The sequence below is a fragment of the Medicago truncatula genome, chromosome 4 (genome assembly GCF_003473485.1).
Source record: "Medicago truncatula cultivar Jemalong A17 chromosome 4, MtrunA17r5.0-ANR, whole genome shotgun sequence".
NCBI classification, from domain to species: domain Eukaryota; kingdom Viridiplantae; phylum Streptophyta; class Magnoliopsida; order Fabales; family Fabaceae; genus Medicago; species Medicago truncatula.
This window is the reverse complement of record NC_053045.1, coordinates 51,481,138-51,493,823: the sequence shown is the minus strand read 5'-3', so window position 1 is coordinate 51,493,823 and position 12,686 is coordinate 51,481,138. Positions and strand designations below refer to the sequence as shown.

The window sequence follows — 12,686 nt, the reverse complement described above, 5'->3', positions numbered from 1 at the left end:
TTCGTATATTTCTATAGTTTAGAGACTAAAATTGGAGGGAGAATGATAATTTAGAAACAAAATTGATAGTTTATTCTAATCAATAATTTAGAGAGTATGATAATTCGTTCTACTAAAGAGCAAACTACATATATTAATATATAAAATCTTTGAAAAAGAAGGCATTTTATCGGTTCGCACAAGATATTTGGAATGAGTAAGAGGAGTATATTATGACAATCCATATATGTTTGAAGTTAATTCAAGGAATATAAAAAGAATGTTTGATTTGCAAGGTATTAATTATTTATGCTTCAACAATAAGGTATTAACTATTTCATTTATTTTACGTGTCAAAAAATATTTTATTTATTTATTTTGAAAAACAGTATTTTATTTATTTAATGATTTATACTTTCAACCGAATATAATTTATATTTTAAGTTAAAGAATTTATAATTTATAAGGTATTCTCAATATTTTATTATTAATATTTTCAATTTTAAATTAAGGAATGTGAAAAGAATATTCTGTAAAGATAATAGTTTATCCATTTATCCATATATTACACTGGATATCGTCTTGAAATGTGGGGTAACTTTGAATGTGATGAATAATATAGGAAGCAAGCATGTGACAATGTGAGGTGTGTTCTGAGACATAAGCATATGAAACCGATCGAGTCAGCATGTACTAAATCATCAAACAACACGTGTCATGAGTAGATGAGACTAAAACAAAAGAAAACCCACACTCATACATGCGTGGAGTTATGTCTATGGTAATGACCGGTAATGCACCACCATGCATGAGATGATGACAGAGACTTAGAAGATGGTCTAAGAAGGATCAGGATTCAGGATGTCTGGTCCATTGGGCCAAGGGTGCTGAAATTATGAGTGGTAATGCATGTAATGTCTTAGTTAGTAACACTGTTTTGAGTTAGTTAACTATCAGTTGTTGTACCCAACATAGATTCGCAATGACACCCTTATGTCTTCAACTTCAAGTTATATTTTTTGTGTGGTTAGCAATTAGGGGAAAAAGGACGTAAGAGACATGAAACATGGTAGTGTTTAAGGTGGGTGTTAATTTCATGTTAATATTTCAACTTTGATGATTGATCACCTCATGACATAATGGAAGTCAGAACAAGCTAGAGTATCTATATTCTCTTGTACTCATTCTCTCAATAAATTAGTTTTTTGCTGGAAAAAATGATAGGAAGTGGGACATTCTAATTCTAGATGTTTCCATCATTTATTTATATATTAAAAAATACTAATAAGTATTTCTGATACACTAGTTAAGAAAATACATATAATAAAAATTATTTATAATGAAAAAAGATTTCACGATGGCATTGCGGTATACATGGATGGTATGCATTGTATTATTGCAACCATCCATGTATTGTAGAAAAAAAGATCCAACGGCGATAATCCATTCGCCAGCAATTCATGAAATTGAGTTCGCTCCAAATAGCAAAAGCTCTAGTAAAAATATCTTAGACCATACGTAATGAAACCCTTAAAAATATAAAAAATGCTCTTAATAACATGACCTTTATATATTATTAAGCATGCATACGTAAAAATATACCAATAGAAGTCAAAAAAGACATAAAAGTACAACTGTTCCTTAAAAAAAATACAACTGCAAAAATAACATAAAAGTAAAAAGTCATATCTACATAATTAATTCATCTCAATTCTTGTTAATTAGATGATAGATCCTTTTTTTGTAGTGAGATGATAGATCCTTTGCTCAAAGGACAATGTTTCTAAGTTTGATTCTCCACCTATATTTGTGAATTCTAACTGGATAGAATTAACAATAATTGCAAAAATTTAGCATGTTATTTTAACAATATTACGGAAAGTAAATACCAATAGCTTATCATAATTTATCAAGAGCAATTACCATTTATTATGATCACTTTCCATTACATAAATATAAGTTTGGTCGGCTAGAAATTCAAAACTGATTGACCTATCACATACTATTTTTAAATATCGTCTAGCGTTTTCTAAAGCTTGTAATTAGGATCACATGTTAACTACTTAAAAATTCATTTTTTATCATTATCTTTCATGACTTGAGTTATATTAAAATTCAGCCTAGACTCCTGATTTCTTCCCTATATACATAGAATTTTAGACAGCATGATATACATCGGCCTATATGCATGGTATATATATGGACACGTTTCTAAGCACAGTGCCAGTAGAATATGGCACGATCGACATGAATATATATCAATATAACTATAAAGAATCTGTTGTTTGATCTGATGTTACAAAGAAAGAATCTTTTGTGAGTCATAGGTTTCATGATGTTTGCGGTCACAATTAATTGCGACTGTACATGTTTTTTTTTTTGTTGAAGGAGACTGTACATGTTTTTGGATCCTGAGACTTGAGGAATTTTTTTTTCTTCTCACCTTATTGCCAAAAAATATATTTTTCTGACCCGCTATGAGAATTATTAACAAAAATAATCCACTTTCAGTGTGTTTCTTTATTTTGTTTTGTCCTGTAGTGCTCATTATATACCTCAAATTTGTTCTTGAATTTTGAAAAATCAGTCAATTTCGTTTTTGAATTTTGCGAAATATCAAATTAGTCCCTGAATTTACAAAATGTCAATCAAATCAGTTCCTCCGTTAAGTTGGTCTGTTAACGGAGGTGACGTGTAACGTTAACCTCTGACAAAGCTTACCACGTCAGATGCCACGCAAGCAGGGACCAAACTGATTGATTTACACAAAATTTTCAAGGACCAAATTGATGGATTTACACAAAATTTCCAAGGACCAAATTGATGGATTTTCATAAAATTGGCAACGACTCTTTCCCTTCTTTGTGAGTAACGGCTCTTTCTCCTCTTCCTCATTAAGGGCTATTTCTTCCCCAAATATATAAATTTGGAACCCTAATGTTATAATTCCTTACATAGAGTTCAAAATCCCCAAAATTTCTTCCATGAATTGATGTCAAATTTCTTCCCCAATTCAAAAAACTTAGAACCCTAATTTTTTTGATTAAATTCGAAATTCATAAATCAAGTGGTCTGCCTTGTAGATTCGGTGTTCAGAATTGATGGGTGGTGCGCGAATGGACAAAAACAACTACAACAATCGGTATTCATCTTCAAGCTCTAGGTGTATTTTGGAGGACAAGGTTGATGAATAAAGTTGATTGTGTAGGAAGTGAGCTTAGGTTGATTAAGATATTGATAGGAGTATTTTGTTTGATTGAGTTGTTTAAAATGATATTGTATTGTGCCAAGTCCATGTAATGTTGTAATGAAAAGAGGTTGTCAATGAATGAACCAAACCTTTCTGTCAAAATATTTCAATCAAATTGGTCCTTGAATTATATACATATCCATCATATCGATCCTCAAATTAGTTTAAATACCATCAAATAGATCCTTGAATTTTCACAACAGATATCACTGTGATCCTTGGTGCATACATTTGCTGAACAAAGTAAAAAGTAAAAGACAGACACTTTGATTATAAAAAGACAGACATTTTCATACCATCATAAGTCATATATTTGATGCTCATGAGTCATTACATAGCCAAAAAAATAACATTACATAGTCATCAAGTCATCAAATCATTTGATGTTCTTAAGTGATTACATATCTAAAAAAGCGTAAACTAAACAAGTCCAAAAAGCATTAATTAAATTAGTCCAAAAACATAATTTAAACATGCATCAATGCTTTGGAAATTCTGGAGTTGGGATAAACTCCATGTATTGGGGTTGAGTAGAAGCGGATGACCCGTAATTTGGATTTGGAATTCTAATAACTCCAAGAGCAGTTGGATCTAGTGGAGCAAGACCCCTAAGTGGTGTTTGTTTATGCATGTCATTTGAAATCATTGGTTCTCTCATGCCATATCTCCTTGTACTCATTTTCTACAAATAAAATCAATCATATAAGCCCTTAAATTATAACAAAATCCATCAAATTAGTCCTCAAATTATGACAGTAAGTCTCAAATTGATCCAGGACAACAATAGAGGGGTATAATTGAAAACACAGGAAAAAAGAGACAGAAATGTTAAATATCGAATTTTGACCATTTCCATCAATTTAGTCCTTGTACACATGGCTGACTTGCTGACACGTGTGCATGACAACAAAGCATGCAAGAAGCCACATCATCACTATTAATGGACCTTTTGGACGGAGGGACGGATTTGATGGACGTTTGTAAAATTCAGGGACGAATTTGATATTTCGCAAAATTCAGGGACGAAATTGGCCGATTTTTCAAAATTCAAGGACGAATTTGAGGTATTAGTCCAAATGAAATGGTTGTAATGGCAGAATCTACCACATGTCATGCTATCATTTGTTGGTTTTTTTTGTTGCATTTATTGATTACCGCAAGATGGGATGGCGGTAATGACTTTGCGACGTCAGTCAAACAAACGATTATCAGTTGCACATGAACACGTGGCGCGCTTGCATTGGTTGTTTGACTGACGCCGCAAAAGTCATTATCGTCATTCCATCTTGCGGTAATCAATAAATGCAACAAAAAAAATGATAGCGTGAAACGTGGTGGATTCTGCCATTACAGCAATTTCATTTGGCTGTAATAAGCACTACAGGACAAAACAAAAAAAAAACACTGAAAGTGGATTATTTTGGTTAATAATTCTCATAGGGGTCAAAAAAAAAAATTGGCAATAAGGTCAGGAAAAAAAAATCAAATTTGAGAGAATCTATGGTGAAAAAGTACAAACATTAAAAAGTTAGGTGTATATGTAGAGTTATATTTTTCGTTATATATATATTTTGCCTTTCAAAAGAAAAATAAAACATTAAAAAGTTAGCGTATATAGATAGAGAAATATTGTTGTCATATCCATGTTATTAAAAAGACAAATGCTAACTTGTGCCAGTAAGGGTGGAACATCGGTAAGATCATACACAATATCTATCATATTTTAAATTTAAACCAATAAATTTTGACAACTTTTAACATTCGAGTTGATATTTAAGTTAAGAGTTAAATGAGATGATTTTTGAAAAGAAAAATATTTTTTCATCATTACAATTATGATAATCAATTCTTATTTACCAAAAGTGTTAGAGAAATGATATTTTGTTTTTGAATTTTTATTACTCATAAGAATGAATATATATTATTAAATACAACAAAATGTAAAAATATAGTATAAATCTTATAAACAATACATCGAACCTTTTAATATGAATTAATATTTTCTAAAATATAAAAATCAACAAAAAGTTCTTTATTTTGTAAATATTATAGTTAATTTATTGATTTAGAAAACAAGGGCATCAATTTACTTCAATGTCTATGTAAGAGCTACCATAAGTTTTATATTGAATTTTTTTTATAAACGTAATCAATTTTATATTGAATCTTTAGTTTCACATTGTCATTAAAACTAAATATAAACTTTATTACAAATTTATTTAAGATTAAACCTAAATATCACATTGTTATTAGCAAAAGTTAAATATTCACTCGAAGCAATTTATCCGGACACACTTTCTTCATGTGCTACATGGTCATGGTATCAAAATAGATCACCACTTGAGGACGTGAACCGCACAGGAGAAAATGACAGCCACTAAAATCAAATACTATCAACATATTTATTAATTGAGGTCGGGTACTCGGGTCTACCGACAAGAGCTAGGTAGTTTGGCAAATTGGCGAATTAAGGAGATAGGTTATTATACATACGGTAAATTAGTGAAATTAGGTTTGATAGTAGTGTAGGTTTGTCCAATATTTTTCATGCAAAAACCAGGCGTTCTTGGTGGCATTTGATTGTACTTGTGCTTTTTAAATTCCTTACATGTGGTACAATTAGTTAAGGTGTATGTTTGAGTTCCATCACTATGCTAATGAGCTATATGTTATTAGAGATTTCATGTATAAGATTTGATCATATCACATCATTCTTGAAGATGAGAGCTACTAACTTAGACTTTTTTATTGTACTTTAAGAGTCTCTTGCTAGTCTATCTTCATCTTTGTTAGCTCATGCTCTTGGGTGTTGACAACTCTAAAAATGAAGAGTAATTTAGTACAACAAACAAAGCTTGGATTAATGTTCCTTTTAGTCTTTACTTTGGTATGTTTTTAAGGCTATTTTAATAATTTATGACATTTTGTTATTAAGTTATGATATTGAAACACAATTTCTGCACAAATACACGTCACATTGTTTTTCTCTACAATACACACAGTGGTGGTCATAAGGGTGGGTGGGAGCCCAGGGCATCATTATTTGAGGGGAATCAAAATTATTATTTTTACTTTCAATCAATTTTTTTTTTTTGAAGACATAAAAATGGAATATATTAACAACAGCAGTGAAACACCTAAGTACAAGATGTACTAAAAGTGTCACCCCTAGAAATAGTCAAACATACAATGAAGAGTCAATGCGATGGTCGGTTGATACCCAAACATAATAAAGGGTATGACCACCATCTTTGTGTACCGTACATCAAATTGGCCTTATTAGCCTTTAGCCACCACAAAGAGTGATATTTAACTTTTTCTACTAGCCGTTCCATGGTTGTTTGGATATTATTATAAAGTCTATTATTACGTTCATTCCAAACCAACCAAACACAAAGTAACCAAATAAGTTGAAGGAAGGATTGACGAGCCCTTGAGTGACCTGTAGAATGAGTGAACTAAATGAAATGGTCATCAATATTAAGGGGATCAGCACCTGACATTCCAATCCAACACCTGATAAAATGCCACAAAGTACCGAAAGTAGCACAATGTATAAATAAATGAGAAACAGACTATGTCATGCCGCACCCAGTAACACACAATGCTACCTCGCCAACGATGATGCCACGCCGGAGGAGATGATTCTTAGTCGGCAACCTATCCCATAACAATCTCCAAGCAAAAATGGAAACCTTAAGCGGCACCTGATTATGCCAGATAAGATCTCCAATGGTAGCATCTGGAGGTTGAACCTGAGCTGTCGGTTGTTGATAGACACCTCTCACCGTGTAACCGCAATCAGAATCAAAGTCCCATTGCCACCTCTCAGAAATATCAGACTGCAAAACGACACCATTAATTAAATGCCTACACTCCTCTAGCATATCCTCCTCCCACACCCTCAACCTACGCCGCCAACTCCACGCCTCTCCATCAACCATATCAGCTACCGTGCTCAACTTATTAGACACTAAATTAAATAGACGACGGAACCTGATACAAAAAGGAACATCACCAAGCCACTTGTCATACCAAAAGTAAGTACTAGAGCCATCTCCTACTTTTTTCGACACCCTCTCTGCAAACCAGCCCCCCTCTACATCGCCTACCCCATCCCTAATCTTCGCTACTTCCCGCCACCAAGATGAAACACTCCTGCCCCCAACCTCCAACCGCCCAGCCGTCTCACCATACCGCACTACTAGGACCCTATACCATAAACCACCTCTATCCGCCAACATCTGCCAACACCATTTACCTAACAAAGCACTATTAAATTCCTGCAACTTCCTCACCCCCAACCCTCCATACTCCTTACGTAAGCAAACAGAGCTCCAAGCAACCCAGGAAATTTTCCTGTTATCCCACTCCCTCCCCAATTTTTTTATATTAAAAATAGATTCAATGACAGAGATTATACCTGATGGAGCCTTGAAGAAGGAAAGAGCATAGACAGGTAATGCAGTCAGGACAGACTTTAGAAGGACCAACCGAATTATATCAGGTTGTCCAATATTTTTTTTACTTATTAGTTAGTATTATATAGATATATATCTTTTTAATTTGGTTTGATTAATTATATTAAGAATATATTGTTAGAAAACTTTGATTATAAATGAATCTTTTGCAACAAAAAAATGTAAGAAGAAAACTATTAGAATAACTAAAAGGGCACAATTTTATTGTTTCGCCCAGGACACCAAAAATCTTAGAACTAGCCCTGATACACACACGTTACAATCACACCCCTTTCTATGTACTATTCATCAACTTGATCTCCTATGTCTCTCCACTACCTCACTCTGTTTCCCTCAACCTGAGCTCTCCCTCGCTGATGACCCCCACCACCGGTGTCGCGACCTTGCATTGACGTGATTTTCCTTAATAAAACACAGTTTCATTCTAAATATGATGATAATTGTTTTTGTTATCTCAGATTTTCTATTTTTTTAGTCAAGTAGCACAATGATTAGAAATTCATCTTTTTAAAAAGAATAATGGAGTGTCTGATGTTTGAACCCCTGTGTAATGCCCCTATCAATTAAGTTAAGTTGAAAGAGACATTTTTTACTTTCTATTTGCTATGCGGGAATGAAGAATGTTAGGGATACTCTATTTTCAACACTCTCTCTAACATTTGTTTTCTTATTGATTGAAATTAATGTATGTCCCACCACTTTAAGTGAAACTTATTTCCAAAGTGTGAAATTTATCTTGATTTAAACGAATAAAAAAATAAATATTTAAAAAAGTGTTGAAAAAAGAATGTTAAAAAGAATGTTGCTACCGACATTCTTCCCGGAATGTCTTTTTCCTTTGTAGAAGCACTATGGGGGAAGTGGAACCATCTTTTGAAATCCTAGTACAATTCACATGACTTTTTTAAATTGGAATCAATTTAGCGGACTTTGATCACATTTGATACCAAAAGAACATATAAATTTTAAAAATTAAAAATATTGAATACTCTGTCCCGTAAACTTAACTCATTTGATAGAGACATTACATCATTTATACAGGAGTTGGAATTCGAACTCTAAATACCCCATTTCTCCACATTTAATTATATGAGGTCTAACTACTATGCTACTGGAAGAAGAAACAAAAAAAAAAAACAAAGAAATATTGAATACTACTTGAGTTCAACCCAAAAGAAACTTTATCATATATTTTTTGATAAAATAATTAATTTTACGGGATAAAATAAGAAAAATGTTACATGAACACCCTTTATTCCTACACTCCATTGTACACTTCATGTATTAGGGGTATTTTGGTAAGTTCATCTCACAACCACACCTTATCTTCTATTTGTGTGGGGTCTAGGTTGCCACGTGTCAGAATTTTTTGTGGATGTAAAGAGTGTATTGCCACATGGGGTGGTACATGTATCATCACTCATAAAATAAACGTATGATTATTTTATTCTATTCTTAATTGATACCATGACGCGTGTTGGCAACTTGCCATGTTGTGTGATTTACTATACGGGTATTTGTCCATGTAAGCTTGCTTTACCGTAACGTGACGCATGCTTCCACCTATAAATATCCACGAAACCCATGAACAAAGTGTTTTCAAGCACCAACATTTCCTAGTCCCAAAAACAATATCCCTCCTTTGTCGCTTCTTCCTCGTCTCTTCTTCCACGTAACTCTTAACTAATTAACCAACATGGAATCATACCCCAAAAATACAATCAAGTTCCTCTTTAGCTACGGCGGAAAAATCCTCCCCCGCCTCACCGACGGCAAGCTCCGCTACACCGGTGGCCACACCCGAGTCCTCGCTCTCCCTCCACCCATTTCTTTCTCAGGTTTGTTTCTCATCTCACCAAACTTTCAATTTAAGCACTCTTAATTCATCAATCAATGACACGTTCATCAGACACAACAGTGACATATTGATCTATGTAGAAATGATATTATTGAATTTAACCATGTATGTTTGTGTTTGACACTGATCCATGTCGAATGTAGAGGACATTATTGAATATAATCACAAGTTTCTCCGTATCACATTGATTCATGTTTATAACTGTATGTGTGCTCTATAACAACAATTTTTGTGTGTTTTTTTTTTATATTTATTGAATAACTGATGTATCTAATATAATCATATGATACTCAAGTGAGTAATAAATAATTTATAAACTATTTTAATTTCATCAAATTAATTTCTTAACTATATGTGATGCGTTTATTCTTTTTCATTCCCTTATTTGATTTCTCTTTCGTATTACTTCTGTTGATTTATTCGTATGATTGCTCTATCTTTTGCAGAGTTGATGGTGAAGCTAGTTGAATTATGTGGTTCATCAGTCACACTGAAATGTCCATTACCAAACGGAGATTTAGAGACATTGATTTCAATCACCAGCGATGAAGATCTGAAAAATATAATTGAAGAATACGATCGAGCTTCTTCATCATTAATTCATCCATTGAAGATCAGAGCCATTCTTTCACCGCCCAAATCATTCAAGAAATTATCTCCTCCTCCGTCTTCTTCGTCCAGCTCAACTCACTCTCTGCCTGGTTCGCCTCATGCCTTCGTGGAATCACCGTCGTATGTGGCTGTGAATCGGCTTAACCGTCTGAAAGGTAGCTGTTACACAAGGCAATTAGATGGAAGCCCTAGATTCCTTTACCGGTTCGCAAATAATTATTGTCATTGAGGCAAAGTTATGTTGGAGATTTTTGTTTCTTCTAAAGAGCCTGTCCTATGCGTTAGAGAAGTGAGAAATTGCAGTTTCCACCTCCAGCCATATCAAATGTCTATCTAGTCTTTTATCATTTGAGTTGTGTTTACGAGATTCAGAGAGTCGGGTGTAAATAGCAAATAGATAATAGTTGATGATGATGAAAAATATCAAAGATTGGCACTCAATCTGTAGTAGGGTGTAAATGGCAAAAACAGATTTGAAATAGAGCTTGAGCTTCTTTTTTTCCCTGCTCGAGCTTTTGTTTTTTGAATCTGATTTTTGCTCTGTTTTCTTTGTTTTTTTACTTCTAATGTAAAAATATAAAAGAATAAGAGATTGAGCTTGAAATTGTTCCTAATGGGGATCTGAATTTGTACATGTAAATAATTTTAGTTACTACCAATTTGAGATCAGATGACGTTAAATGTGTGTTGTTAGAATCAACCACCACATGGTGCAGGATATGAAGATTTATCAGAAAATAAAAATTTTGTTGCATAAATGGAAAAGTTTTGTCAAGTGCTGGTTGAAGGAAGAGTTGAAATTGAAATTAAGACAAATAATAATTAAGTACATAAAGATCACACCCAAAATAGTTTAGTTCATGTCAAGGACTACTTTTCCACAATAAAATTAGAAGCATTGCAGTAAAAATTAGAAAGAAGAAGCTTGTACACAAAATTTACAAGGTTAACTCCAAAGGTTCCTGTTTTTTGATACTCTCAACCTTTTTTTTTTTGGTCCAATAACTTAGTGGTTAAAGTTCGCATATTTTAAATGTGAAGAAATGGGGTGTTCCGGGTTTGAACTCCAGCCCCTGCATATAATATGCAATATTCCTACCAACTCATGACTATAAATTTAAGGTATACACTTTACACAAAATTGATCTACGAGGATCTTTTCATACGTGTACGTAATTTTGTAGAGTACTTAATTAAATTATGTTGCAACTTGGTGAATTTGTGCATTCAAGTTTGTTGTCATAAGGTGCATTGTATTTTAAATTTTGATTTGCTGTCCATATAATTGGTTGATTGAAAAATCCGATTTGGTACACGAATCTGTTTTGCATATGGTGTGCATTATTGGGTGTTGTCCACTTCGTTATTATTCTAGTAGTTCATGTAATGTAAAATCTGTTTGTTGTGGTTGATTGGTATGTTGTTGTTGTTATGAAAATGACACAACTCATCCGAGAGTTGTTAGAACCAACAAGATTTGTGGGATGATTGAAATTCAGTAAAAAAATCTTAATAATTTGTGTACCGAATTCTTGAGAGCTTTTTAGTTGTTAGAACCAACGTTACTTGTGGGATAATTGAGATTCAGTATAAGAAAAATCCTAATAATTTGTGTACAAAATTCTGTTGAGAGCTTTTTAGTTGTTAGAACCAACGGAATTTGTGGGATAATTAAGATTTAGTATAAAAAATTTCTAATAATTTGTGGGATATTGTCTATTCTATAAGCTTTAGTTCGCGAAAAAGAAAAAAAATACAATGCATCGTAAATATGTTGCAACCAAACCAACAAAACACCCAAAAGATCGCAATTAGGAGGTCACAAACGAGAAATGATATTTGTACAACTATTTTTGTACAACTTTTGAATAAAAATGTAATAATTTGAAGAATCATAAGAGATCTGTCAATTATATCACAGCGATTAACATACATGGGGTAGATTGAGAAATGGTTGAATTTAATTTATGCCGACGATGGAATTTTTTTTCATCCAATGAAAGAACAAAATTCAAGATATGAACGAAAAAAAAAATGTGTAAAAGAGAAAGGAAAAAAATATGGTGCATAAAATTAATACTCCTTTTTAATTTAATAGTTGAAAAAAACTTTTCAATGATAGGAAACAACTCCTCATTTCCATGCTAAACCCCACCTGTATTGTCTGTCTAATATTATTTTGTACTTACTTTTTATGCACCCTTAAATCACATTTTGTCGTTGTTAAGGGGAATACAATTACAACATTTGCCATCATTTATAAATAGATAAGTGTTGAATGAATTGATCGGCGATAGTTAAAATTTTGGATGATCAACTGATCGAAGAATTGATTGAGTGAAACAATTCTCTTCCTCTATTATCTCTCTAATAATGCACATTTGTGCGTTTAGTTGGTTATTATGCCCCACTTTATCCGTTAATCCAAGAAATTCTAGTTATTTTGTCATGGTTTTCCATTTCACATGTCTGTTGAACTTCAAGTCTATTTCAATTTAAGAACTAA

The 12,686-nt window shown here is 32.8% G+C and overlaps 2 protein-coding genes across 2 annotated transcripts; one reads left to right on the top strand and one right to left on the bottom strand.

Moving 5' to 3' along the window:
• Positions 1-6,804: 6,804 nt before the first annotated feature.
• Positions 6,805-8,099, bottom strand: LOC112420936 (uncharacterized). Its single transcript, XM_024780767.1, has 2 exons — positions 8,034-8,099; positions 6,805-7,473 (listed from the first exon to the last, which is right to left on the bottom strand). The coding sequence occupies exons 1-2, from the start codon at positions 8,097-8,099 to the stop codon at positions 6,805-6,807; spliced, it is 735 nt and encodes a 244-aa protein (XP_024636535.1).
• Positions 8,100-9,294: 1,195 nt separating this feature from the next.
• LOC25493721 (uncharacterized) lies at positions 9,295-10,806 on the top strand. Its single transcript, XM_013602300.3, has 2 exons — positions 9,295-9,548; positions 10,015-10,806. Exons 1-2 carry the CDS (start codon positions 9,407-9,409, stop codon positions 10,407-10,409), a joined length of 537 nt encoding a protein of 178 aa, XP_013457754.1. The 5' UTR covers positions 9,295-9,406; the 3' UTR covers positions 10,410-10,806.
• The last annotated feature ends 1,880 nt before the right edge of the window (positions 10,807-12,686 follow it).

Excerpts from the sequence above, each read along its gene's own strand:
- LOC112420936 (XM_024780767.1), bottom strand. The coding sequence starts at position 8,099 with ATGCAAGGTCGCGACACCGGTGGTGGGGGTCATCAGCGAGGGAGAGCT. Across the intron at positions 7,474-8,033 it reads CTCAGGTTGAGGGAAACAGA|ATGTTGGCGGATAGAGGTGG; the intron begins GTGAGGTAGTGG and ends TGGTGTTGGCAG.
- LOC25493721 (XM_013602300.3), top strand. The coding sequence starts at position 9,407 with ATGGAATCATACCCCAAAAATACAATCAAGTTCCTCTTTAGCTACGGC. Across the intron at positions 9,549-10,014 it reads TCCACCCATTTCTTTCTCAG|AGTTGATGGTGAAGCTAGTT; the intron begins GTTTGTTTCTCA and ends TATCTTTTGCAG.